The sequence below is a fragment of the Anolis carolinensis genome, chromosome 1, assembly GCF_035594765.1.
Source record: "Anolis carolinensis isolate JA03-04 chromosome 1, rAnoCar3.1.pri, whole genome shotgun sequence".
NCBI lineage: Eukaryota > Metazoa > Chordata > Lepidosauria > Squamata > Dactyloidae > Anolis > Anolis carolinensis.
In genome coordinates this window covers 54427130-54450673 of record NC_085841.1, presented here as the reverse complement: position 1 = coordinate 54450673, position 23544 = coordinate 54427130, and the positions used below count along the sequence as shown (strand labels likewise).

The 23544-nt window shown below is 41.6% G+C and overlaps 2 protein-coding genes across 14 annotated transcripts in view; one reads left to right on the top strand and one right to left on the bottom strand.

The window, feature by feature from the left end:
• The window catches only part of prkd3 (protein kinase D3), an 89444-nt gene that overhangs the window by 52531 nt on the left and 13369 nt on the right, over positions 1–23544 (top strand). For all 13 annotated transcript variants that reach the window (XM_008125702.3, XM_062974575.1, XM_062974573.1 and 10 more), the window contains 8 exons: positions 2934–3123; positions 6075–6198; positions 7384–7461; positions 8996–9272; positions 10647–10699; positions 11996–12068; positions 22594–22700; positions 23162–23323. In XM_008125702.3, coding sequence (XP_008123909.1) covers positions 2934–3123; positions 6075–6198; positions 7384–7461; positions 8996–9272; positions 10647–10699; positions 11996–12068; positions 22594–22700; positions 23162–23323 — 1064 coding nt within the window. The remainder of the gene's footprint in view (positions 1–2933; positions 3124–6074; positions 6199–7383; positions 7462–8995; positions 9273–10646; positions 10700–11995; positions 12069–22593; positions 22701–23161; positions 23324–23544) is intronic.
• LOC134297354 (uncharacterized) lies at positions 12432–17710 on the bottom strand. The gene is made up of 2 exons (XM_062974588.1): positions 15945–17710; positions 12432–12716 (listed from the first exon to the last, which is right to left on the bottom strand). Exons 1-2 carry the CDS (start codon positions 17490–17492, stop codon positions 12675–12677), a joined length of 1590 nt encoding a protein of 529 aa, XP_062830658.1. The 5' UTR covers positions 17493–17710; the 3' UTR covers positions 12432–12674.

Sequence of the window (23544 nt, the reverse complement as noted above, 5' to 3'; positions counted from 1 at the left end):
GTTCAAATCCCCACTCAACCATGGAAACTGGTTGACCATAGGCACATTACACTCTCTCAGTATCAGCGGAAGGCAATAGCAAAAGCTCTCTTAACATATCATTCCAAGAAAAAACCATAATAAGGTCATCATAGGGTTGCTAAAAGTCTGAAAAAACTTAAGCCACACAACAACAAATTGTACAATATTTAAGAGTATTTAGTAAAAGAAGTACAAAGTATATTCACACCCACACAGAAATACAAAAATTATATATTGTAAATTAATTTTATTTGGAAGTTAAAATTGAAAGATGCTTTCCCAAAAATACTTATCTTTTTTGAAATCAGCTTTTGGCCCAATTGATAGTTAATTTCAATCACAAGAAGAGGGGAAAAAAATCACATCTGTTTTTCTTGAATTGACTAATCACATTAAAGACAGTCTGGATGATATTATACAAAAGAGCTGCAAATATAAAATATCTAGAAGCTAGTATTATTGTTTCACTAAGTTAATTTTAACTCTTCAATCAATATGGCCTTTCAATCTCAAGTTGATGGGCCACATTATTTATTGATAAGGTGCTGTAGGGTATGGTATGCATTGATTTGACAGTGTGTGTTAATTTCATTTTAGGTGCTAATGTGTATGTGAATAATATATGTTTTCATAATTTAAGAAAAAGATGTTTCCTCTTTTAAGAAGATCTTTAGCATATTATGTATATTTCAGCTATTTATATGTCATCTTTTCATAGCAGAACTCTTCGAGTTGCATAGACAAGCATCTTCTGAGGCCCAGGAGACATAGTTTTATTTGACTCTTCTTCCCCAAATGTTTATTCTCTTCCCTGTATGAATTACACACCCAGTGACTTTGAATGGGGGAAGCTACCATTTCAATGTTAATCCTTCTGCACTACCACAAATCTGTTTCAGAACAGAAAAAGTATTTCTTTAAAACTGGAAGTATATGAAATATCTTGTTGTTGTTGTTGTTGTGTGTATTAAGTCATTTCAGATTTATGGGAACCCTAAGGCAAATCTGTCATGGCAAGATTTGTTCAGAAGAGTTTGCCTTTGCATTCTTCTGAGGATGAGAGTGTGACTTTCTCAAGTTTCCCCAATAGGTTCCCATGATGGAGCAGGCATTCAAACCATTGTCTCCAGAACATTAATCCAATGTTTAAATCACTATACCATAATGGCTCTTGGACTGTCTCTAGTACCATTTTAAAAACAACACTTGTCAACTTGTTGGAGAATTCTTTTGTGAATTTGTGGCAATGTGAAGTGCTGGGGCACCATGTTTTGATATGATCTCAGAATTGTGTAGGCTTCAGAATGTGTGAGAAGTGTTAGCCGAAAGAATTACAATGCTTGGCTAGTTGGCAGGATCAGGGAAGGGACTATAAGACTCCTGATCCCTCATTCTGCTTCAGAGCTTTGTCCACATCTACTCTCTGTCATTTTTGTGGAAATTATATTCTTGATTTAATGATATTGTCACAACTTGTTGGGCAGTTTGTCAGGGGATACAGATCTGGGGAAAAGGTGACAGTCTTGGCATGATGATAGTGGGCAAAATGTCACATCCAGCTCAGGGGTTGTTTGGCCTTCTCTTGCTCCAAAGTAGTAAGGAAGCCTTGCCGTGTTTCTGTCTTTGTGTCCGTCATTCCAGAATAATGTTCTGTGAGCGGGTTGGGTGTTTTGGCTTCTACACGGATAGGCATTGTGACCAATATCTATTAGCAGCTGTAATCAAGAAAAATGCAGCCTGTTTCTTTGAATAAAATTGACTATGTGTGTTTTATAAGCAGATTTGTCACCAGTTACCTTAAAAATTCAGATTGCCATGTAGCATGTGGTAGAGAGAAAGCACCTATAACTGGAACAGTTAATTTACAATATGATTTTAAGATAACTAGAAGTAAATACTATAGCTGTTATTAATGACAAAATAATAAGTAACTTTTAAAAACCCATAAGTCTTTACAGCTTTTAGTGATGAGACCAGTAATAGTAACAAATTCCTTTTCTAAAGTAACTTTCTAAGCTTTGACCCATTCCATGAAGAAAATTGCCGTTGGAAACTTGAGTATGTAAAGTGTAGGAGTTTTACCAAATTCCTTTTCTCCAGCTTTGTTCCATATCTGTCTAGATGGTTCTAAAACCAACTGCCTTAGTGGTGGGGGAGCCTTTTTACACAAGGCTCCTCTACCAGCAAGGCAGTTTTAGAACCACCTAGATTGATTGTACTATGCAAAAAGGAATTCTTCTTGTATAGAAGTATGTTGGACACATTGGGACTATGTCTTCTTGACTATCCTAGAATCATAGAATCATAGAGTTGGAAGCGGGCCATCCAGTCCAACCCCCTTCAAGAAGCAGGAAAATCTCATTCAAAGCACCCCCGCCAGGTGGCCATCCAACCTCTACTTAAAAGCCTCCAAAGAAGGAGCCTCCACCACAGGCCGGGGGAGAGAATCCTGTAGGATTACAAACTCTGAAAAGTAAATTTAATTTGCATTAGTAATGAATCCAGGTGTAAAGAGTTTTGTTCTCAGATTCCCATCCTGTCTCCACCCTTTCCTGGAAAGACTTGGTCATGATGTTCTTGCATTAGACGATAGAAGTCAGCTGGCACAGGAGGTGGAAGAACTATGCTTATGCCAATTTTCCACTGAAAGACATTTGCTCTGTGTCAGGAAGTACCTACATACCATGAAGTAACTTTATTGAAACAAAAATCACAATTCAAATGTTTCTTCATATTCTTGTCTGTCTTGCTCTGTATGGGGGAATTTATGTAATTTTGCTATGCATAGACTAATGACTACAGTCGATTCTTAATCCATGTTGACAACAATTTGTTAAGACTTTTTACTCAAATTATATTGTAAAATGTGTTTGCTGTGTTGATACAAATAATAATCCCTTGTTTTGTTTTAGAACAAGAGCCAGCTAGTCCTGGGCAAGATATTGATATGCCAATGGAAGTAGATAGTAGTGAAACAAATAGCGATGGGGGTAGGGGCTTGGATGATGTGGAAGAACCCTCTCCTCCTGAAGACAAGATGTTTTTTATGGATCCAGGAGATCTAGATGGGGACAAAGATGAAGAGGCTGTCAAGACCATTAGGTTTGTGAAGTCAAGGAATTTCCCAGGGGAAAAACATAGCGTTTCTATATCTGTGAAACTTTTTCTTAAAGATATATTTCAATGCAATTTGGTTCTTTTCGTTGCAGTGGTTCTCAAGGTACACTTCCCTGCAAGGAAGCATAAATCTAAGGTCTCAGTTATTAGAACTGATAACTGCAGAAGCATGTAGGCTTGAACCTTTTGGAAGTAATCCCCCATGAAATTCAACATGGAAATAAATTACATTATTGAAGACTGGTTAGCTATGCAGATTTGTTGATGGAAAATGCTGAGCTGACCTAGATTTATAGTACTCCTGACCTTAGGCCAAACTCGTTCCAAACCTAATGTGAACCAATTGATTAAATGGAGTTACATAAGGAATCAATTTAACTCCTTGTTAATATGTTTGCTGTAAGTTAGGCTAAAGGAGTTAACATTCAAAAAAGGTCATTATATTTTTCCCTTGTATTTGTATTAGAGTAAATTGTTTGGATTACAGTCTGTATCACTGTATAAAAAGAGGAGAGCTCTTGTAGTTTATGGGATAAAATATTAGGTTTAGGTTGATGCCCAGTTCATTATGTGACCTTTTGGCCTTTAGTTCTCTACACTAAAATGGAATACAAATAGAGTCACTTTTATCCAGAAATTTGTTATACCAACCAATGTGGAGGGATGTGCAGGGTCTACAGCTGCAATCTTGTTATTTCATAGGACTGAGGCCCTGCTATGAAGGCTCAGAAATTTAGTGTAGTACATAAATCAATTATCTAGACCTATTTCAGTCTGGTTTCAGGCCTGGTCACGGCACCAAGACAGCTTTGGTCGCCTTGGTGTATGACCTCCGGAGAGAACTTGACAGGAAGAGTGTGTCCTTGTTGGTTCTCTTGGACATCTCAGCAGCTTTCTATACCAGCAATCATGATATCCTTCTGGGGTGATTCTCCAGAATGGGGCTTGGGAGCACTGCTCTACAGTGGCTCCACTCCTTCCTGGAGGGCCGCACCCAGTTGGTGAAGCTGGAGGATACCTGCTCGGACCCCTGGCCTTTGACCTGCAGGGTCCCACAAGGTTCTGTTATTTTCCCCATGCTTTTTAACATCTACATGAAACCGCTGGGAGAGGTCATCCGGAGTTTTGGAGTTTGGTGCCATCTGTACGCAGATGATACAACTCTACTACTCCTTTCCACCTACTTCTAAGGAAGCCCCTCGGGTCCTGGACCAGTGCCTGGCCACTGTGGTGGGCTGGATGAGGGCCAACAAGCTGAAGCTCAATCCTGACAAGACAGAGGTCCGCCAGGTCAGTCGTTCGGCCGATTTGGGTATAGGGTAGCAACCTGTGCTCGATGGGGCCACACTCCCCCTGAAGACTCAGGTCCGCAGTTTGGGGGTCCTCCTGGATTCATCGTTCTTGCTTGATGCTCAGATGTTGGCAGTGGCTGGGAGGGCCTTTGCACAATTAAAACTTGTGAGCCAACTGCGACTGTACCTCGAGAAGTCTGACTTGACCATGGTGGTCCATGCCCTAGTTACCTCAAGGTTGGATTACTGTAATGCACTCTACGTGGGGCTGCCCTTGAAGACGGTCCAGAAGCTGTAGTTGGTACAAAGATCGGCAGCTAGGTTACTAACCGGAGCAACTTACAGGGAATGGTCAACCCCCCTGTTTAAGCAGCTCCACTGACTGCCGATAACTTTCTGGTCCCAATTCAAGGTGCAGATTATTACCTATAAAGCTCTAAACTGTTCGGGACCTGCCTATCTTCGTGACCGTGTCTTCCCCTATGAACCTACACGATCTTTAAGATCTTCTTGGAAGGCCCTCCTCTCGCTCCACCACCCTCTCAATACAATTGGTGGGGACAAGAGAGAGGGCTTTTTCGGCCGTAGCCCCCGACTTTCGAACTCTCTCCCCAGGGAGATTAGGCTAGCACTCTCCTTGTCCATTTTCTGAAAGAAATTAAAGACCTGGATGTTCTGCCATGTCTTTGAATAGTCATTTGTTAGATAACCAACTCCAAATGGGATGAACAATCTATCCTGCACTTCATTACGGTCCTTATCTGTTGCTATATGTTTATGCACTTTAGTCATTAAGCCATCCTGTACTGTTGCATTTAGTCCACCCACCTATGAAGATAACAGGAACTGTGTCTGGTTGCCAGTTGGTGTCATTATGTATTGTTATAATCCTGTTTTTATTCTGTTTTTATACCGTGAATTGCATTTTTATGTAATTTGTATTTTAACTGTGTATTTTAACTGTGTTGTTGGGCTTCGCCCCATGTAAGCCACCCTGAGTCCCCGAGGGGAGATGGTGGTGGGATATATAAATAAAGTTGTTATTATTATTATTATATGAATGTTCATTGTCATTTAGTCGTGATCCACATACATTGTAAAATCTGGTATCTAAAATAGAGACTTTGTAGTGAAAATGGAAAGTAACTCCAATAGCTGTTACATACAGTATGGTGCAGTGATTTGGATCATTGCCACAGTTTGTTGTGTCAGGATAATTTTTTTGATGTAATATCCTATAATATAGGAAAGTGTATGCTGGGCAGGGTAGAGTAGAGCCTGATGTATACATGCTTCATCAAAACTAATATGTATGTCTTGATATTTTCTGTAATATTGAAAGGAATCTTGGGATACCTCTCCGAAACACCATGTAGTAACTTCTGGGTATGTCAGGCATCTTGTTCTCATTCAGGGGTGGATGAGTGAATGATTAAAAAAATCATCCTGTCACCTAATTTCTCATTGTAGGTGTGATTTACACAATTATGGTTTTATTTAGAAGATTTTATTTAGAAAAAGCATTTTAAGTGGAATTTACACTCAAAAGATATTCTTACTGAAATGTGCTTTGAAATATAGGACTGTAAATGAATGTGGTTCAATATAAATGATCAGAGTCATGCAATTCTTTTTTTAAAATAGTCCATCAACAAGCAATAATATTCCACTGATGAGAGTGGTACAATCAGTCAAGCATACAAAACGGAAGAGCAGTACAATGGTGAAGGAAGGATGGATGGTTCATTACACTAGCCGAGATAACCTGGTCAGTTGTTCAATGTCCCTTCTTTTCTGTATCATTTTTTTAAAATATATTTTAAACTCAAAATTCAAACCACAATAATTGGGCAAAGTCAGTCTATACTCAGCTGGGGCTTCTAGACTACAACCAGGAAAGATAAAAAAAAATCCTTGTTTGTTGGCATGTAGCTGTTAAAGTTCACAGTCATCAGATAAGTTTTTTAAAAATAAGAAGCCACTTATTTGGAAATCATGCATGAGGTGTGGGCAGTACAAATCACAGCAGGAGCAAGTGTCTTAAATATCTTGTTCTGTTACCCCATCTTCTCAGGATAAGTCTTATCCCTTGCTTGTTTTTCAATATTGACATTGCAATAACTTGAATTGAAGAGCACTGATACAAAGGGGGAGGGAGCTCTTTCCACTGCACAACATTCCAGGCTGGATCTAAGTTGTGGGGAAGTTGACCCTTCTCCCTCTCAGAGAGAAGGCCTCCTAAATTAACAACCTTGCAGCCCCTGAGTTGTGTCTCCTACTCTCTCCAGTCTCTTCTTGTTCTTTAGAATAAAGTCTAGAAAAGCTCTTTTGGAGCCCCAACTCCTAGAATGCTGGCTAGAATGTGAGGTTTGGGCCAGTTAATCTGTCTTATCTTTTACTTAATATCCCGATTTTTCTTCACAACTGGAATGTAAGACAGGTTACAAGATAGAAAGCATGTGTAAATATATATATAGCTAAAAACAAAAAGTTAAGATTTTGTATATAGAATTAAAACACTTAAAAACCTAAGTCCACTAAGTTAGGCACTAAGTCCAGTAGATATTTAAGCCAGGGCAATGGCAGTTGGGATGGAAGGAGGGCCTTTCATCTGCTTCTTAGTCTTGGCATGATGGGTCCCTGCCTGCTTCTTCTCTCCCTCTGATGCCAAGACAAAAAAAGGTCTGCTCACAAGATGACAGCCAGGAAAGTCAGTTTCGCCTCCTAGGAGGTGAGGAAGAGAGTTCCCAGGTCTGGGAGTCCCATAAATGCTGCCTCTCAAAAAGCTGTTGTTCCATATTCTGTCATAGAAGGCTTTTTGTAGATAGTTGAGACTGTGAGATAGGAGGTGAGCTCCCAATGGGAGCTACAGATACTAAAGAACTGGTTCTGATCTGTAGCAGAGTGGCAGTGTTTGTGTTTTTAATATGAAACACTTCTATATTTGTTGCAGAGAAAAAGGCATTACTGGAGGCTGGATAGTAAATGTCTTACGCTATTTCAGAATGAATCTGGGACAAAGTATTACAAGGTAAGAAAACAAATCAAAACTCAATATTTATTACTAGTTCCCCCGTAATGTTTTTGCTTGTTATTTTATCTGTAGTCGGGTTCCTTAATCTGTTTCTTTTCTTTCATTGTGGCGCACGGTATATCTTTTTAATTATTGCAATGAATCCCACAGACATGTGGCCACCATTCTGAGAGCAGTGAGTGCTGAGATGCATGTAAAAAGACTAGAAAGTACAGCTTATGGGCTGTGTACAACCCCAACCTTGTTATGGTCTCTTTAAGTTCTCTTGCAACTGGTTTTTGCATTTTCCAAAACTTTATATCTCTTTTTTCCCCCCAAAACCTTTTTGAGTATGTGAGTTGGAACATGTTTTAATTGTGTAATTTATCATTGTAGACCCTCCACTTCTTGTTGTAAGATTGTGTTCCTTGGCCAAAAAAGCAGCAACACAACTTGGCACAGTGGATGCAATTGGCCTCTACTATATTTAGTTATCTGCGTATGTGTCAACTCCACTGGCTGCCAGTTTGCTACTGAGCACAATTCCAAGTGCTCACTTTGGCCTATGAAGCCCTAAACGGTTCTGGCCCAGTTTACTTGTCCGAACGTGTCTCCCTCTATCAACCGTCCCGGAGCCTAAGATTGTCTGGGGAGGCCCTGCTCTCGGTCCCGCCCGCTTCGCAGTTGCGATTGGTGGAGACGAGAGACAGGGCCTTCTCTGTGGTGGCCCCTTGGCTATGGAACTCCCTCCCCAGGGAGATTAGATCAGCCGCCTCTCTCCTGATTTTCCTCAAGAAAGTGAAGACATGGCTTTTTGACCAAGCCTTCAGAAACCTGGTGCAGCAGTAGACATGAAAGACATAGAATTTGACTAATGGAATGGCCCGGACTTTGTTCTCGGATCATGTGATGTTAATGGTTTTAATTGTGTTCTATTGTAATTTAATGTGTATTTTAAATGAGTTTCCTTGTATTTTCAACGACATTGAATTATTGCCACATTGTAAAGCCACCCTGAGTCCCCTTCGGGGTGAGAAGGGTGGGATAAAAGTATAGTAAATAAACAAATAAATAAATACTATACAGTGAGACAGCCAGAATACTGTAGTGGGTATTGAGTATTGGACTTGTACTCTGGAGGTCAGGGTTTGAATCCCCATTTGGTCATGGAACCCCACTGCGTGACCTTGAGCAAGTAATACTTTCTTAGAGAAAGACAAAGAAACCCCATCTGAATAAATCTCACCAAGAATATTCTGTGGTATGTTTTCTTCAAGGTTGCTATAAATCAGAAACAACTTGAAGGCCCAGGACAACAACAACTAGATAATGTCCTTATATTGTCGGATAATTGTTTATCAGGAAGAGTTGTGTCCTGAGGTCTTTTAATGTGGAGTTTTGGGGAATAGAAAGTGTCACTTGGCACTAGCGAAACATTCTTAGTTTAGTGTAGTACTGATGTGTGTTTCACTTTACTACTTAGTTGATCTTGCTGAACAATTGTTGTTTGATGCAAACATGATTCTCTTTGAGTACTTTGTGTTCCCTTTAGGAGATTCCACTTTCTGAAATTCTACAAGTCATTCAACCAAGGGATTTCTCCAATGTGGTGCAGGGCAGCAACCCTCATTGCTTTGAAATAATAACAGACACAATGGTTTACTTTGTCGGCGAAAACAATGGCAGTAACCACCACAATCCTGTTTTAGCTGCTACTGGAGTTGGACTTGATGTAGCGCAGAGCTGGGAGAAAGCTATTCGTCAAGCTTTGATGCCTGTAACACCCCAGACTAGCATTTGTACCGTTGGAGGACAAGGAAAAGATCACAGTAAGAGCAAAGAAACACTTTATTTCATCCAAGTGATTATTTGCTAAATGACTGGCCTCTTTCACACAAAATATTGTATTTTATGTAACAGTATGTATTAGTGTTCTCTTTTCTAGTGACTATAAACCTGAATGGCATTATTTAATATAAATATTTATTTCACTTTGTTCTTTCAACTTAGAACATGAATATCAAATTATTTTGTAATTCTCTTTGTTAATCTATATGTCTCAATTTGACTTATTTTATGTATTTTTGAGTTATGCTATTTGATAGGAAGTTGAATAAAAAAAATCTTGCATCACAAAAATGTGCTTGCTGCTTTTCATGTTCATGATTTAAATTTTAACCAACAAGATAATTGTCCCATATCTACTACTAACTAAAATGTGTAAATAACTCTTATCAGATAAAATATTCACACCACTTAGTTATTGGTATCTTCAGAGGGCCACAGGATATTGTTACAGCAACCATTTGGTGCAACTGAAAGTGATAATCCCTCACTTCTTGTTGCATTTTAAGCCATTTTGGAGCTGTTTTAGAACAGGAGAATCCCATGATACAATACTTTTCAGCTCTACAAAAAGATATTAAATTCTTTTGAATAGGAGGAAAATGCACTCTTACCCACAGATAGTAGTAGGACTTGGAACTGGTAGCAAAAATATAGATTCAAATGTTTTAGCTTTGGTGTAAAGCCTTACCACATCTAAAGTCTGGGTTAGGGGGATTTTCATCAGCTAGTTTTATGGTTTCTGAAAATCAATTACTCAAAGAGAGTATGTAACTTGGATACAAGAGGAACATAAATACAGTAGAGTCTCACTTATCCAACATTCGCTTATCCAACATTCTGGATTATCCAATGCAGTCTGCCTTTTAGTAGTCAATATTTTTGTAGTCAATGTTTTCAATACATTGTGATATTTTGGTGCTAAATGTGTAAATACAGTAATTACTACATAGCATTACTGCATATTGAACTACTTTTTGTCAAATTTGTTGTATAATATGATGTTTTGGTGCTTAATTTGTAAAATCATAACCTAATTTGATGTTAATCCCTCCTTATTATCCAACATATTCGCTTATCCAATGTTCTGCCGGCCTGTTTATGTTGGATAAGCGAGATTCTACTGTAATATGCTGATGGTCAATGAGAAAGTAAAATAGAGGAGAATATTTTACCCAGTCTAGGGAGAGAAGTTTCATATCAGCATCATGTAAGGCAAATGTTGGAGGCAGTGGATTAGTGGAATCTGGAGGAGGGGAGATGAATTTTGTATGTTAATTGGAAATTTTAAGTAAAACATTTGGCCCCCGAACCTTTTATTTTTCTATACTTAAAATATATACTGTTTCTTATTGCAGAAGAATTGTCTGTCAGCATTTCTGTCTCAAATTGCCAGATCCAAGAGAATGTGGTGAGTCACAAAGGATAAGTACTTTGAAATGGGTTTATTGTCACTTATTCCTGGGTAATTATTTTTAGGTTAAAATTACAATGAAAGATTCATGAAAATTTGAACAATTCCTTATTTGCATTCAGTGATCTACCCTTATTTAGTGTAATGTATGCATGCTTGGTATTGAAAACAAACCATATAGAACCATGTCTTTAGTAATAAGATATGAAAAGTTAGAAACTTCATAAATGATATTGCTAAATTCATCACCGATTCAAGAAATAAATGTAATGCAACACATTTTATTAGGAAATTGTGAACTTCTAAATTTTGAACTTCTAATGGAATTTTGGATATAAATTATAGTTTTTATATATTCTTTCTGTGTGCATTTTTGTTGGAAAGTAAATAAGTTTGTTCCTGTCATAAAGTGTCCTAATATGTGGTGAACTAAATCTGTATCTTGCCCTAACTTGGTTTCTTTCTACTGTAAGCTAATCTTGAGTATCTCCCTCTTGCATCCTAATACTGCAGTTGCATGCATATTTATTTGAGGTTAGGTTTTATTGAACTCAAGGGATTTCTGACTAAATATATGTAAGATTTGACCTGTAGTCTTTGGATACATTGCACATATAGGTTATGGGTAGGATAGTTACAATGAATCATTTTCACATAGTGATATTATTCAGTGTAGTTGCTAATAATTTGTACTCTGTATTTTAATTATTGAAGAGATGGCTTGGTTTCATACCCTTTGTCATCTTAAATTTTAGATACTCTGCTTTCTGGCCTTCGAAAAAGCAGAAGTTCACAAGGGGTTCACAAGTGGCTTGATGCTCCCTTTTGATTGTAAACATAGTCACAAATCTGTGTAATGAGATTAGACATTTTGAAAAAAGAAAAAAATCATGGTTCTTGGGGATCTTTTATAATCTATTTAGAAATTGGCTTTAGCATGTGGCACATTTCTCTGCTGATTGCAAGGCTCTTTGTACATTTTATTCCATCAGGACAGAGCAGGGGCATTATTTTCTGAGATTATTAGTCCTTCTAATAAAATGTGTTTATGTGTCTCACTCTAAAGATGTTTAGCAAGTTGCTATATGTAACACTAGCAATACGGTTTAACAGGATGGGACAGACAGAAATTCTGAAATTGCTTATTATGACCTTTTTCTTTCCTCTTTAATGTATATGTACAATTCTCATACAATCATCTAATTTCTGCCTACGTAGCATTCATTTGAACATTTTAAAAGGGAATTTAACCTGATATTTACATTATCTTGCCAACACCCTTTCTTTCCCTAGGATATTAGTTCAGTGTATCAGATCTTTGCTGACGAAGTGCTCGGTTCTGGGCAGTTTGGGATTGTGTATGGAGGTAAGTTCGTATAAACATTGCTGGAAGTGCAAACTTGTGAAGCTGTACTTGGCTTCTTTGCAGTATGCTTTTTCGGAAAGGCTAAGATACAAGAGAAATATGGCTATTTGTTATGAAAAGATATGTTAGAAATCATGAGCAATTTGGAACATGGAATACAAGAGCAACAGTGAAGGTTTTAGCTCAGTGATAGCTTGTACTGTTCGTGCCAAAGATCCCAAGTTTGGTCCGTGGAATCTTGCATTGGAAAGACTTTTAAAAACTCTGGAGATTTGCTGCCAGCCAATGCAGACATTATTAAGTTAGATGGACTATAGGCCTGATGTCAGCTCACCACAGCCGCTCCTGAATGAACACACGAGACTCTTTGTGGTATCACCAGGAACTTTTACTGTAGGAAACATGAACATCAGAAAAGCCAAGAATGGGAGGCTCCGGCCAACCCTCCTTTATATACCCTCCCCCTCATTTGAACAGTCTCTTCCCGCTCAGTAAAACCCCGCGCAAATTCCCCGCCAAGTCCATCAGCTGTTTCTCCTCCGAGTCCTGGGACGCAGGTGTCTTATCAATGTCAGTGACCCTGAAACTCAGAGCCACATCCAGGCTCTAGTAGCAGGGTTCTGACATGGCGTCCTCCTCCCCTTCGTCCTGGAAGGAAAAGATTAAACACAACTATTGTTCTCCGCTGTCCAGAGTTCCTTTATACTTTTTTAACAGGCTGCAATGGAATACCGGGTGTACCTTTCCTAGGTCCTTTGGTAGCCTCAGCTCATAGGTCACTTCGTTTATTCTTTTTGCTACCCTGAATGGCCCTATATAGCGTGGAGCCAATTTCTTGGATGGGAACCCCAATTTCAGGTTTTTTGTGCTCAGCCAAACCAGATCTCCTTCGCCCAATTTGTCCCCCTCTCGGCGCCTACGATCCGCAAAGAGCTTGTACTTCTTTTGTGTTTCCCGCAATGCCTCTACCACGGTTTGCCACCCTTGCTTGATTTTGGCCGGCCATTCCTCGTCGGTCTGGCCCTCCCCTTCCTTCCACTCGGGTAGCCTGGGGAAAGGTGCCACCTCCTGTCCGTATACTATTTCGAATGGGGCACGACCTGTGGCCGAATGTACGGCCCCGTTAAAAGCCATCTCAGCAAACGGAAGAAGGTCCGCCCAATCATCCTGTCTATAATTGGTGTACATCCTTAAGAATTGGCACAGTGTCTGTTGGGTACGTTCGACCCCCCCGTTGGTCGCGGGATGAAAGGCCGAGCTCAGGTTCCTTTCTGCTCCTAACAGCTGTAAGAATTTTCCCCAAAATTTTGCAGTAAATTGGACTCCCCGGTCACTAATTATCTTGTCGGGACACCCATGTAGGCGATATACGTGCTTCACATACAAATCAGCAAGTTTTTCAGCTGAAGGAAGTTTTGGCAGAGCCACAAAGTGTGCCTGTTTTGAGAATAAGTCCAATATTGTCCAAATGTATCTGTGGCCTCTGCTGGGGGGTAGTTCGCCTACAAAATCCATGGCTACGCATTCCCATGGCCTCATGGGCTCCACCACCTTCTGCAATAGCCCCTGGGGCTTCCCCGGTGGTGTTTTTCCCTCTGCGCATAATTCACACTGCGTGACGTACCCCCTGGCGTCTTTCCTCATTCCGGGCCACCAGCATTGTTTGGCCAACAGTTTAATAGTCCTGGTGGGGCCTAGATGACCCGCACCCTTGTTATCATGGTACTTCCTTAACATTTCTCGTCTTAAACATTCAGGAATATACAATTTCTTATTTACAAACACCAAATCCCCACACAATTCTCCCTTTTCTTTGTTTGTTTGTAACCATTTGTCCATTCCATACGCTCGCTTCAACTCTTCCTCCCATATTTCTCCTCCCCCCGTGGAAATGGCAGTACGTTTGTTTTCTTTGGCCGCTTGTGCTCGAGTTAGTACTGCCAGGCCCCATTGCTTATCAAGAAAAATACTCCCTTCAGATTCCTGAATTCCTCCCCCGTGCTGAGGCATCCGAGAGAGAGCGTCAGCGAGTATATTATGTTTCCCCTGGAAGAATCTGAGTCTGAAATCAAAACGGCTGAAATATTGGGCCCATCTAATTTGCTTCGCTGATAGTTTACGAGGGGATCTTAGATACTGTAAATTTCTATGGTCAGTCCACACCTCAAACGGTGTTCCACTTCCTTCCAGGAAGTGTCTCCAGCACTCTAGTGCTTTTAGAATCGCTAAGGCTTCTCTCTCCCAAATCGGCCAGTTTTTTTCTGTATCGCTAAACTTTTTTGACAGATAGCCACATGGCTTCAGGTTCCCCCCCTCGTCTTTCTGTAGCAGAACTGCCCCATATGCCCGGTCTGACGCATCGCAATGTAATACAAAGGCTTTAGACATATCAGGGTGCTGTAGGACAGGCTCCTCCGTAAAACGCTTTTTAAGGGCTTCGAAAGCTTCCTGGCATTCTATTGTCCAGGTCAGTTTGGCCCCTGGGGCCTTCACTTTGGCTGTTTCTCCCCTACCTTTAGTCTTTAACAAATCCGTTAATGGCAAAGTGAGGCGCGCAAAGTCCTTGATAAATGTTCTATAGAAGTTTGCGAACCCTAGGAAGGATTGCAGCTGCTTCCGTGTTTTGGGGGCTTCCCACCCCCTCACGTCTTCTACCTTCGCAGGGTCCATCGCCACTCCCTGGGAGGAAATCCTATACCCCAGAAAGTCTATCTGGTCTTTATTGAACTCGCACTTGGCAAGCTTCGCATACAGTTTTGCTTCTCTCAACTTTTGCAGGACTTCCCTGACTAGTTCTATGTGTTGCTCCTTAGTCCGAGATACTAACAATATGTCATCTAAAAAAACAAAGACTCCCTTGTACAACAATGGATGCAACACTTCGTTGATTAATTGCATGAACGCGGCGCCTCCGCCGCACAAACCGAAAGGGAGCACACGATAATTGAATAATCCGAATGCACAGGAGAAGGCCGTCTTCCACCTGTCCTCTGGTTTAATCTGCAATTTATGGTATGCTTCAATTAAGTCCAATTTAGTGAATATCTGTCCCTCCGATAACTGGGCGATCAAGTCCTTCACTAAAGGTAGGGGGTATTTATTTCCAGAACTGATTGCATTCAGGCCCCTGTAGTCAATGCAGAGCCTCAGCGTTTGGTCCTTTTTGCGCCTGAACAACACAGGCGCCCCTAGAGGGGAATTTGAAGGCTCTATGAAACCCCTCGCTAGGTTTTTATCAATGTATTTTCTCAGTTCCTCCTTTTCCCTAGCCGACATTGGGTATATTTTTGCCTTAGGAAGCTCTGCTCCTGGGACTAGCTCTATCTTCACTTCAACTCTCCGCTTCGGTGGGAAACTGTCTGCTTCCTTCTCATCAAATACGTCCACAAAATCCCGATACTCTGGGGGTAATTTATCTGCCAGTTCTGCTATCCTGATAGAGTCTTCCTCCCCCCTTTTCCCCGGCTCCCTTTCCACTTCCTGGCTCCCTCCTTCCAACTTCATCCTGAAGATCATGCTCTTATCCTCCCAGTTGATTTGCGGGTTGGCCTGCCCCAGCCATGGCATGCCTAGTATAACATTATAGCTGGCTATTTGTGATATCACAAATGACACCTTTCCTTCCCAACTCCCTATCTTACACTTTACATCTTCGGCACTGTACTTAGCTAATGATCCCGATGCTGTGGATCCGTCCAACTGCGAAAAAGCTATTGGGGATTCTAGGTTCGTTCTTTCGCATCCCAATCCCTCGGCTAATTCAGGGGAGATGATGTTCCTGGAACATCCACAATCCACAAATGCTTTGCAGGTTGCTTGTTTGCTGCCACTTTCCAGCTGAATGGGGACCACTATCATGGCTTTGTCCTGACTTACCAACCCCCCCGAGTGGTGCCTCATCGGTGGTTCTTCCTCGGCGCGTTTCCCTGCCACGGCTCTTGGTTTGGGCGGGCCTCCGCCTTCCCCTTTTCTCTGCCAGCACTCGGCAGCCCTGTGGCCCAAACGGCCGCACACGAAGCAGCCCCTCCTGCTGGTGCTCACGTTCCCTGTCGGCTCCGTTCTCCTCCCGGCTGGGGTTGATCCCTCCTTCCGGCTCCCCTCTTTCATCTGCGGCCGCTGCTGTAGCCCTCCTCGGTGCCTCCTCGCCTGGGCCAGCGATGTCTCGACGCGCCCCGCCAGCTGAATCCATCCGCGCAGTGTGTCAGGCTCATCACGATGCACCGCCCAGGAGAGGATCTCCCGCCTGAGCCCCTCTTTGAAGAGTTCTATCTTTGTCACTGCAGACCATTCCGGCACCTTTTCAGCGAGGCATTGGAACTCCTCCGCATACTCAGATACCGACCTCTGCCCCTGGGAGACGGTCTTCAACTCCTCCCTCGCCCGGATCTGCTCCAGTGGATCTCGGAAACGGGTCTCCAGGGCCCCCATAAAGCGTCGGAGTGACCCCAGACATGGGTCGCGCCGCGCGTGTAGTTGAACGTACCAGCTGGCCGCTCCCCTCTTCAACACTGCTCCAATGGCCCGTACCCGGCTGGATTCCGTTCTGAAAGTGTGGGCATTGTCCTCCATATAGCCCCTCACCGTGGTCAGGAAAAAATCCAGTTCAGAGGACTCTCCCCCAAACTCGATCCTTAGTTCCTCTCGTCTCGGTAGGGGCCCCTGTGGTGGCAATCCCCAATCCTCCGCCCGTCGCAAGCCCCCTTGCGGGCCAGTGGGCCCCGCTGCTGCTTCCCTTTGTCCTGTGCCACGCCCGGCATTCGCCAGGGGCACCAGGGTCTCAGTTGGGAGCGTAGCCGGGATTCTCGGAGGCTTTTCCCCTTCGTCGTCACTCTCCTCCACCCGCGTCAGGCTCGTTTGGATCTTGGGCCGGGCACCGGGCTCCTTTCGCATTTCCCTTCCCTTCGGTGCTGGGAGGTCTGCAAAGCCCTGGCTGCTTCCCATGCTCACGTCCCACATTGAGCTAGCCCGGAGTTCCCTTCCTCGCTCCGGCTCCGCCAAAACCGCCAGGCGCTCCATCGCCCTCGACATCACTGCCAGGGTGGTCTCCATCGCCGACATCCTCTCCTCCAGAAACACCATCTTTTGCGGGCCTGGGGAAGGTGAACCTTCCTCTCCTCCGGTGCTATCTCCCCGCACCACTCCGCGCCTCTGGGTTACCCCATTTGGCTGGGCATAAGCGGTGGATGACGCCAGGGCCGCCAGCTGGTGGAACTCAGCGTCCGTCTCGGGAGTGGCCCTTTCCGACCTTCCTCCTCCGGCGCCCAAGAGCTCTTCATCCTCCACTTGCATGTTACACCTCACCGCTACAGCGGGATGGTGTCCGTATTCTTGGCTTAGTGTCAGCTCACCACAGCCGCTCCTGAATGAACACACGAGACTCTTTGTGGTATCACCAGGAACTTTTACTGTAGGAAACATGAACATCAGAAAAGCCAAGAATGGGAGGCTCCGGCCAACCCTCCTTTATATACCCTCCCCCTCATTTGAACAGTCTCTTCCCGCTCAGTAAAACCCCGCGCAAATTCCCCGCCAAGTCCATCAGCTGTTTCTCCTCCGAGTCCTGGGACGCAGGTGTCTTATCAATGTCAGTGACCCTGAAACTCAGAGCCACATCCAGGCTCTAGTAGCAGGGTTCTGACACCTGACCTGCTATAAGGTCACTTTTGAGGGTTTTTTTTAAAAGAATGTTTTCCTCTGCTCTGCTTTTTGCAGCTCTGTGTCTTAACTGATCCTGATGGTCATGAGGGTTGAAAAAGTATTGCATGTTTCACAGACAGATTCTTTGGCAGTTTATATTGGAGAGTATTGCTTCATGTTGTTTTCCCAGATTAAAAAAAAGCAGCCACTGCCTGTTTTATGCAATCTTTTGCCAAATCTTAGCAAACTTTATTCTTATTTAATTGACTCTCCTGTTTTCTTGTGAAAATTCAATAATGTTATTGTTGAGTTGCTTTTTTACTTTCATGAAAATAAACAGCTTTTGTGTCTTGTACTTATAGTTAAATCTTTAAGGCAATACACTTTCTGCTTGCAACTACCTTCCAGAGCAGTTACTGTTGCCTGACTTGTTACAGATCCATCAATACTGAACCAGGTGAGGTCTAGCTAGGCCTCTAAATAGCACTAGTGCAGTGGTATTGTAGTATTTATTTAGCATACTCTGTGCCTGTTTATGTGTTTAATTTGTACACCTGAAATAGCTTGGTTAGCTGTTCATTTGAACAAGTGGATCCTTTATTTTGAGATTCCCATTTCTTTCAGCAAATGCATTATATTGTTAAGATTTGAAATCAAGGGTTTTGCATGCCTTATTTCATAATCTCTTTTAATTGAGGATATTTTAGCCACTAAAGGGGGGGGGGAGATTTCCCCCCTTCTCCATATTACCTATTATGTGTCTGGATAGCTGCTTTTCCTCATTCTGAGTTTCACCTCTATAGTGATTTTATATTACAAACTAGCTGTGCCCGGCCATGCGTTGCTGTGGCTAGGACTTTATTTTTCTTTTCTTTTTGTTGTATTATTTATTTATTTATTTATTTACAGCATTTATATTCCGCCCTTCTCACCCCGAAGGGGACTCAGGGCGGATCACATTACACATATTGGCAAACATTCAATGCCTTTTAACATAGAACAAAGACAGACAAACATAGGCTCCGAGCGGGCCTCAAACTCATGACCTCCTGGTCAGAAAGATGTATGAACGTAGAGGCATGGATGAGAGGTTGTGCTGTCAATTTTCTAGGTTGTGGGGTGTTTAGTTTAGTTGTTTTGTCCGGTACCGTGATTCCATTACCCTTTTATATATATAGATTACTTTTTGCTATGGATATGATTGGAAGCAAGCTTCTTTTTATATTAAAATTTGAGCTATGCACTTTAATGAGGTTGGAAAGTCAGGGTCCAGGATGTCTCTGACCACCCATTAGACATAACATTGAGGATTCCTGATGTTATCTCCTGAAAATGCTGACTGAGGGTACTTGGCTCATTTTTTTTTTTTTACATTCACACAAGGAGAGGAGAAGTGGGATGAAGTCTTTTTATTTTGTGTGAGGACTTATACCCATCCTTGTAAAGTGTATACTAATATATCTCTAAGTAAATCTGTATTTTGTGGATTTTATATCAAGAAAAAGATCTCCCTTTACAACCTCTTTTCACTTTGGTTATAATTGTTCATTAAACTAAGAATAGGCCCAAAGCTGGCAAATGGTTGTTACTGTATATCCTCATGTATAAAGTTGAAAATAGTTTGACAAAAATTGACCTCCAAAACCTGGATCAACTTATTTGATTTTAGCAGAGAAAAAGTCAGGGGAGTTTTGTGTTGGTCTAGTGATTTCAGCTAGAACTTTAGTTAGAGAGGTCCGTGTCTGGTGAGCTTCAGCGAAATCAGATCAGCCAGAACAGAGAACAAGCTTCCCAGGTTGAAGGCAAAGCCATAGAGGTTTATTGCAATTTGGCCAAAAGGTTGTAAGTATGAGCAATACGCTTCAAAGGGTATCAGCATAAATTCACAGGAAAATATATGACATGTTATTCAGTTCTGACAGCTATCCAGAGTTCTCTCTGAATGGCTGAAAAGAGGCAGGCTAGGATCCTTGCCCAGATTGGGCAGAGGTTCTCCTGATGTCATAGCATGCAGGAGGAGATTTCCGTGGCAAGAAGAAAGACAGCTGGTTGTTGGACAGGTTAAACAGCCAGACCATTGTAGAGGGCGCAATCCAGGAGGAAATTGTGATGTGGATATGCTGATTAATCCCTCTCCAGTTCTGTGTGAACCAAAGGTGTAAGACCCAAAAGACAAATGTGGCAATTCCATACAATCAAGGGCTTGGTTGCTTGGATAGAAAGTTAATGAATTCATATTTGCTGAGCCCCCTCTTCTGCAAGAGCGGCAGACTCACACTCAAGTGAATGAACAAACATCCTGTGCTTATTCTGGTGCTTTGAGTATGTATCTGTGCATTGGGTATGTATCTGCATGCATACTCAAAGGTTTTGATAGACTTGGTGTTGTGATGGAGTCCTTGAGTAGTGATACTACTAGGAGTACTAGAAGGAGAAGAAAGACTACTTGTGAGCAAGACTCCGAGGAGGAGCGACAAAGGAAGCTGATCCGGGAAATACCTACGGAGCCTACTTATGATGACTCATTTGAGGGCTTTGAGGGGGATGATGGGGTTGAGAATTAGGAGGATGGGGACAAGTTCAGAGGATGAGGAAATGGACTGGACTAAGGTGCGGGAGATCCAGGACATCTGTGAAGAGCCCACAAGTAGTGACACGCTTGAGGGTTGGCACAGTGGGGATCCGGCTGGGACTTGGGGAGTTATGGGTTTGGATAAAAGATGGACAGATTGGAGGGATCGGCAAGGGGCTTCAGCTGAAAGGAGGTCTGGTGGGGCATTGTCTGATTCCAGTTCTGAGGAGGAATTGAGGCAAGAGGCTTCAGCTGCTAGCAAGGTGTTGGCTGATTCCAGTTCTGAGAATGATTTGTGAATAAAAGTGAGGTTGGGAAGTGGGGCCCCTTTGCAGTAGGCAAGATGTTGATGGGTATTCATGTGTTTGGGAAGACTACTGTGGACCTGCCGTACTGCATTCTACGTTTTGGCTCTGTGTACGACCTGGACTGGATTTTTGTGTTTGCTGCCTTCTCCTGCTTTTACCCGGATTGGATTCAACAACGACAACATCATGCTTGACTGACTTCGCCAGACGACTTCGGCCCCCACTGTTCGTCTCTTCCTGCCTGCTGGAGTCCTGCTGTGAATTTGAGTGCTTTTCCTGTTGTTTTGCAGGCTTGAAGTTTGAACCGGATTATATTCCGGTTAAATCCAGGTTACTTTCCAGGGTTTGGGTTTTGCTTTGACTGTGGGGAATACTGTGTTTCACACTGAAGGTTAAGTGTTCTGAGCCTTTTTGAGTTTGTTTTTGGGCTCTTTTTGTTGTGAACTAATAAACACTTACTAAAGATTGGTCTGACGCTTTAAGGGGTCTGTCTTGCAACACTTGGGGAGTAGCTGAAGGGGCCCAGGCCAGTCTTCTTCTATCCCAAAGGATTATGCAAACTGAGGGCACGGAAAGGTAACTGCCTTCAAGATACATTTTGATATATACATTTGATACAGTTTATACATTTAAGAATTGACACAATAAATAAAAGATACAAGTTACACATAAAATCTCAAGTTTATATGTTTATTGGAGAGTGAGGTTTGACAAGAGTTTGTAGGATACAGCTGCTATTAGGTCTGTTCCAGAGCCTCTAGCACATCAGCCTTTCACAACTTTGGAGCTGCGTAAAATGTTTTTAAAATAAAGAAAAACCATATATCTTGCTTGGAATCTCTTGGTGATCTATGAATCTTTTTTGTAAGGGGGGTGTGTGTGCCATGGCTTGATAACATAAGGGTGGAAGCTTAGTACTATTCAGACTTTAATTGAGACTAGGATTAGGTTTATATTGCACCAGTTCACCCCTATCCTTACTTGATATTATATACAGTACCAGACTTCATGTTTATATAGGAATCTTGCTTTAGGTATACTCTTTTTGGATTTTTCTAGCACTACATGGTGGTAGAAAAATATTCAAAAACTTCAGCTTGTCAAGAATTCTGCAGCCAGTCTGTTGGCAGGGACTATTAACAGTAGCTTTATTGGCTATATATCTGTTCCTGGGCACAATTAAAAGTGCTGATTATGATCTATGAAATCTTACATAACTGCTGTTTAGACTACATGAAGAACAGTTTTTACTTGGCACTGAAATGAGGTTAGCATTGGCACAAATTTAGCTTGTAAGGTCATGTGGTGAAAAGCTATGTACATTGGAGTATGTACATCCTACTAGGAATCTGTTACTAGTTCTTGCTAGAGTAGGCCTATTTAATCAAATTATTTTTCTTTTCAGCAGTTGATTCTGTGGTTTTAATCTATCCAGGACTAGCAATTGTATTTAGGTCTGTGTTCCTAGTCCCACCTCCCAATGCAAATGTGAAATCAGTCTTATGACTATCGAATAGTAATAAGGACAAAACTAGTAGTATTTCTATGGTTATGTATACATCATCCTTTTGTATAAGTTGAGAGCCAAAATTATGGATTTTTATATGAGTCATGGATAAATTGAATCCTGCTGCTGTTTTCCTAACCAGGCATTTTTTAAAAAATGCCAGAAGTGTCATTGTGGCAGAAACAGTAGAGGGGATACGTGCTTCTTTTAGGTTTTCGGAGGGTAGATTAAGCTTTGACTGCTCTTCTCAAGTTAAGGTATAACCGTTAAGTGGATCTGTGGGTAAGTCAACCCGGGTTTCTAGACATATACACGAAGATATGTGGTAATTGCTTGTAAAAAGATTGTATTCCTATAAAGGGCTAATATCTCCCCTTTTTACTGTTATAGTTAATTGCACATCACTTACTATACTTCGTTCATTGTGAAAGATCAGCTTCCAGCTCTCTCATTTTTCTGTAGTTTGAAATTCTTACTTTTCCTCCTATTGTGTTTGTGCAGGAAAACATAGGAAGACTGGAAGAGATGTGGCAATTAAAATAATTGATAAAATGCGATTCCCTACAAAACAGGAAAGTCAGCTGCGCAATGAAGTGGCCATTTTACAGGTACAAAGATAAGACAATATAGAGATAATATTTTGAATCTGATATGGTGTCAAAGGAATTACTTTATTACTGCAATAGCATGGATAGGTTAGGTAGTCAGACTGAAATTATACTGTATATAGTGATTATTTTTTATTTTGTTTGAAAGAAAGACTGAATTAGCAGACAGCTGGGACCATGCAGAGTCTGTCTGAGCATTGCTGATATGGCAAGGCGCAATCTCTTTAGTATTGTTTTACTTAATACTCTTCTTAGGTTACCTTTGGAGTTGTACTGGAAAATTATGAAGAATCATTTCATATATTGTGTGTATATAAATATTGCTAGGTAGCTTGAGTGCTTTCAAAATAATAAAGCAAAACCAGTATCCAGATAAAACGGGCCCTATCTGTAGTAGATATTTTTGGACTTCTAGTACATAATAGTTTTGTTATTAATGTCAATATAATAAAATTTCCTAGAATTTGCACCATCCTGGGATTGTAAACCTGGAATGTATGTTTGAAACTCCAGAAAGGGTTTTTGTTGTGATGGAGAAACTTCATGGAGACATGTTAGAGATGATTCTCTCCAGTGAAAAAAGCCGGCTTCCAGAAAGAATCACCAAGTTTATGGTCACCCAGGTGGGCTCTCTGATTTCAAATTCTAATAGATCCCTGTTGCCTTCAGCTGTACATTTGAAAGAATTTCACCACCTTATTATAAAGCTTTCACTTAGCAAACTAGAATAAAATGGTTTATTTCAAAAAGGTATTTAGAAGTGAAGCTGAATATAACTAAATGATTTCATGTAGGTTGTCAAAATTTGTGTGAAGTGTAATGAAATGAAACAAATAGTCATGTT